The sequence below is a fragment of the Quercus suber genome, unplaced genomic scaffold (genome assembly GCF_002906115.3).
Source record: "Quercus suber isolate HL8 unplaced genomic scaffold, Cork oak 2.0 scaffold_471, whole genome shotgun sequence".
NCBI classification, from domain to species: Eukaryota; Viridiplantae; Streptophyta; class Magnoliopsida; order Fagales; family Fagaceae; genus Quercus; species Quercus suber.
The window spans coordinates 70,302-74,899 of NW_027069922.1; the positions used below are offsets into that span (position 1 = coordinate 70,302).

At 34.7% G+C, this 4,598-nt stretch overlaps 1 protein-coding gene across 1 annotated transcript; it reads left to right on the top strand.

The window, feature by feature from the left end:
- The first annotated feature begins 429 nt into the window (after nt 1–429).
- LOC112035598 (glucan endo-1,3-beta-glucosidase, basic isoform) lies at nt 430–3,262 on the top strand. The gene is made up of 2 exons (XM_024068435.2): nt 430–595; nt 2,068–3,262. The coding sequence occupies exons 1-2, from the start codon at nt 502–504 to the stop codon at nt 3,009–3,011; spliced, it is 1,038 nt and encodes a 345-aa protein (XP_023924203.2). The 5' UTR covers nt 430–501; the 3' UTR covers nt 3,012–3,262.
- The last annotated feature ends 1,336 nt before the right edge of the window (nt 3,263–4,598 follow it).

The window sequence follows — 4,598 nt, forward strand, 5'->3', positions numbered from 1 at the left end:
TATTTCTTGAATTTAATAGTGTACAATTTTCATATCATAATACTAGATATATTTTTAGATTTATAATATTTAATATGAACCATAAATTAAATGAATCAATTTCAAATACCAACCAATTGGAAAGCCCTATGCATCCTTCACATAAACATGTAAATTTCCGTAGGAAGGCAACCAATAAGACTGGTTGTTTCAAATAAAACCAAACACAGTGGGACATTGAAAAATTGAAGACAATTCAAAGGTGGGGAGAAATTTCCACAAATTAATGAGCAGTTAGACTTAATGCGCCTTGAATGATGCAAGTTGGATCTTGTACAACTTGGTTCACGTAGAGTACTTGACCAAGAAAAATTTTAGAATGTGGATATAGTCACTCAAAAAAATATATAGTACAAGCATCCATCTATATCTCTCACTCTATAAAAGGGAAGCTAAACAATGGTATAAGGCATAGTTGGCTATCTTAGTTTTTTGTTCCCTATTCCTTCCATAGTTTTCTCAATGGCTAAATCCGGTCATGCTGGTAAAAGCCCTTCCATGATTTCCACAATAATGCTGGTGCTTGGGCTGCTAATGGCTACCCTAGGCACAACAGGTCTCTCTCTCTCTCTCTCTCTCTCTCTCTCTCTCTCTCTTTGATACATGATTTTAAAGTCTTTTACAGCCCAAATCAAATGCTTTTGTGTCTTAACCCAAGGTTGGGGAGCTGTGATATTGTCACACACCCACAGTGCACTGCCTGGCCTCTTGCACCCACATGTGGGTTCCATGTTGTTGTGAGAGAATCAGGATGTATGGAAAAGTAACTATACTTATTAAGACACCAAATAGTACTATCCCTAGAACTATAGAAGTAGAAAGTAGAAACTACCAATGTTGAAGGGCTTCCAACTCAATTAATGTTGCCCTCTAGACTCTACATTTTCCTTTGAGCTAAGTTTGATTGAACCAAACTTAGTCCAATCTCCACAAATCTGTCTTGGTCGTCATGTCATTTTTGGAATTGAAGCACATTCACGTTGCATGCTCGCCAAAAGTAATAGCCTAGAATGTGCTAATAAACATTTATTTTAAGCGCCACTCTATAGTTGTATTTAGCTTGTTGGGGGGGGGGGGGGGGGACCTTCTTTCTTCATTTGTTTTGTTTGGTTATGGCTCTCTCTCTCTCTCTCTCTCTCTCTCTCTCAAATATAATGGGATGAGAAAGAAGGGAGAGGACAAGATATGTGGTTTAATGTTTATCCTTTCTTAGTTTTTGAATTTTTGTGTAATTTTCACTATTTTAGTATAGAGGATTTTATTTTCTTGATTTTAGGTGTTTTTAAGAGATTGTTAATCAAAATAGAATCATGTTATAATATTGTATTAATTCGGATATGTTTAAGAATATTTTTACTTGAAAAAACATGTTTTCTTGAACCTTTAAATAGGCTTGTAATATGTAAACAAAAATTCAGGTCAGAATTTCATGAATAAAAATTTCAAAAAGGTTTTTCTCCTTTCTTTCGGTTGAATTCTAGTTATTCCTTGTGGATTCATGCAATATTCCATTCTGCGGCACTAAGAGACTTAACAAAGTGCATAACAACTTTACATGCTTGTAGTCATAGCCTCTACAAGGTCAACTGTGAAGTTAGAAGATAAAATAGCCCATTCATGGTGGTGGAAACAATTAGCTGAAAAAATGTTAATTTCCATGATTACTTAATCCTATAGTATATCTTGCAAAAAATGCTAAGCTACTCCATATTTTATTACATAAAGTTTACGTGTTATCATGATTAGTGGATTTTAACAACTAAATTAAAGAATATTTAAATTACTTTTTTTTTAATTAGTGACACGTTAGTTTGTAAGTCTTATAGATAATATGATAACATCACTAACACCAGTCTTGTTATCCAGTGAATCTTTCACTTTTAATATAATATATGCTAACCTACAAATCCAATGAATCTTTCACTTCCAACAAATTTATAACATTCCTGCCTTGAGTCCCTGACTGAGAGAAAGCATAATCATATTTATGTATGTAAAACCATTGACTTATTGTCTAATCTAATGCAGGTGCCCAAGTTGGTGTTTGTTATGGAATGCTGGGTAACAATCTACCACCACCAACAGAAGTTGTAGCTCTCTATAGACAAAACAACATCCAAAGAATGAGGCTCTATGATCCAAACCAAAATGCTCTCCGAGCCCTTGGAGGCTCCAATATTGAGCTCATGCTAGGCCTTCCAAATGATAAGCTTCAAGAGATTGCTTCAAGCCAAAACAATGCAAATGCTTGGGTCCAAAACAATGTGAGAAACTTTGGTAATGTCAGATTCAAATACATTGCAGTAGGAAACGAAGTAAAGCCTTCAGATTCATTTGCACAGTTCCTTGTCCCCGCTATGCAAAATATTCAAAACGCAATTTCTGGGGCTGGACTAGGGAACAAAATCAAAGTTTCCACTGCCATTGACACTGGAGTCCTTTCAGAATCTTTCCCTCCATCAAAAGGCTCATTCAGAGCCGATTATAGGCCAATTCTTGATCCTGTCATTCGCTTCTTAGTGAAAAATGGGTCCCCATTGCTTGTTAACTTGTACCCTTATTTTAGTTACAGTGGTAACACCAAAGACATTCGTCTTGACTATGCTCTTTTCACAGCTCCTTCACCTGTTGTGAGTGATCCCCCACGAAGTTATCGCAACCTTTTCGATGCCATTCTTGACGCTGTTTACTCGGCTTTAGAGAAGGCTGGCGGGGGATCGTTGGTGATTGTTATATCAGAGACTGGTTGGCCTTCAGCTGGTGGAACAGCAACAACACTTGACAATGAAAGAACTTACATTACCAATTTGGTTCAACATGTGAAGGGAGGGACACCAAAGAAGCCCGGAAGGCCTATTGAAACTTATGTGTTTGCCATGTTTGATGAGAACAACAAGACTCCAGAGTTAGAGAAACACTGGGGGCTCTTTTCTCCAAACAAACAGCCCAAGTTCCGAGTCAATTTCAGCTAAGAAGAGGGCTTTATTAAGTGCATCAAGGAATAAGAGCAACTTATTATGGTGCATAACAATTATTATCAGAATAATTAAGAGTTTTTGCTAACTCACAATAAATAAGAAGTAATCACCTCGCAAACAATAAATAAGAGTGGCAATATCTCTGATGTAATATTATTAAGAATCATTTACATCTAATGTAATGTTTAGGCATGTTTCATTGATGTATTGGATATCTATAAAATATTATTTCATTGCTTGTTGGATTGGCTAGTGTTTTTTTTTTTTTTTTTTGGGGGTTGGGGCTAGAAATATAAGTATTTTCATAACACAAGATGAACTATTTGCGTACCTAAGTTATTATCATAGCATATGCAAATTGAAAATCTCAAAATTAAAATGTTAGTGATACGTGAATTCTAACAATGAACTTAATTAGTAAAATTTCTTATTATTGTATAAGGGATTTGGATTTCTACCTATGCTAAAAAGAAACTTGTTGGCTTCTTGACTTGATGAGAATGAACAATCACCATAGAGTAAATGCTGTAATTTTCAAATCCTATTGCAACTATCACACAAGAACTAATATTAGAGCTTCTGTTACCCATAATGACCTCGTAGAAATGCAACTGGTTATGATGAGATTGGTCATTTCAATATATAAACATTCTCAAATCACAATATAGAGAAGCCTAACATTTTCTAGAGGAAAGACAAAGTCCAAAATAACAACCAGTTAGACGAACTTTAAGTGATGCACCTGGTTGCCGTAGATAATTTTGTGTCACTTAATTTCCATGGAGTGCTTGACGGGTTAAATTGTGGTGGCATATAACTATTAAAAAATCCATTTCCATGGAGTGCTTGACTAGCTATAGTCACTCAAAAATCTCAATCTCATGCACAAAGCATCTCTCTCTATAAAAATAGTGTTGGAAGCATAATTGCTATCAATCCAAACTCTTAGTCTACGTTTCTTTTCTATGTTTTTTTCAGTTGCTAATTCTTATTCAACTGGGAACAGCCCTCAAGCGATGTCCTTAATGCTAATGTTTGTGATGCTGATGGCTAGCCTAGACATTATAGGTCCCTCTTTCTCTCTCCCTCTCTCTCACTTCTTTTGCACGTTATACATTAGGCTCATAAATCAAAACTAGTCAAAGTAAATAAAGCACACCATTTACCACAATTTGATGTGTGGTCGACTATGAGTGGTAATAATTTTTAAAAACTTATAGAGAAAATAATTTTTAATCATCTTGATAATCGTATTGCACGATAATGACAGATATGTGAGTAATATATATTATCTATTATAATTATTCAGTTCAAGTAATGAAAAATAAAAAAATAAAAAAATAAAAGCAACTTTAGAGGAATATTGTAAAATAAAAGTTTATATAAAATGTGTCTTCCTCTTTTTCCTTAATTCTAAAACAAAATACACATCTCAAACACTCACAGTCAATCACAGTCTTTAGAAAACTCATTAGTCCATAACGTCCAATCTTAACATTAAAATCATAATTACTGTTGTCACTAAATATAAAATGCGAGCCCTCTTCTTTGGTTGTAGCCTACTCATACAGGTTAGGATTA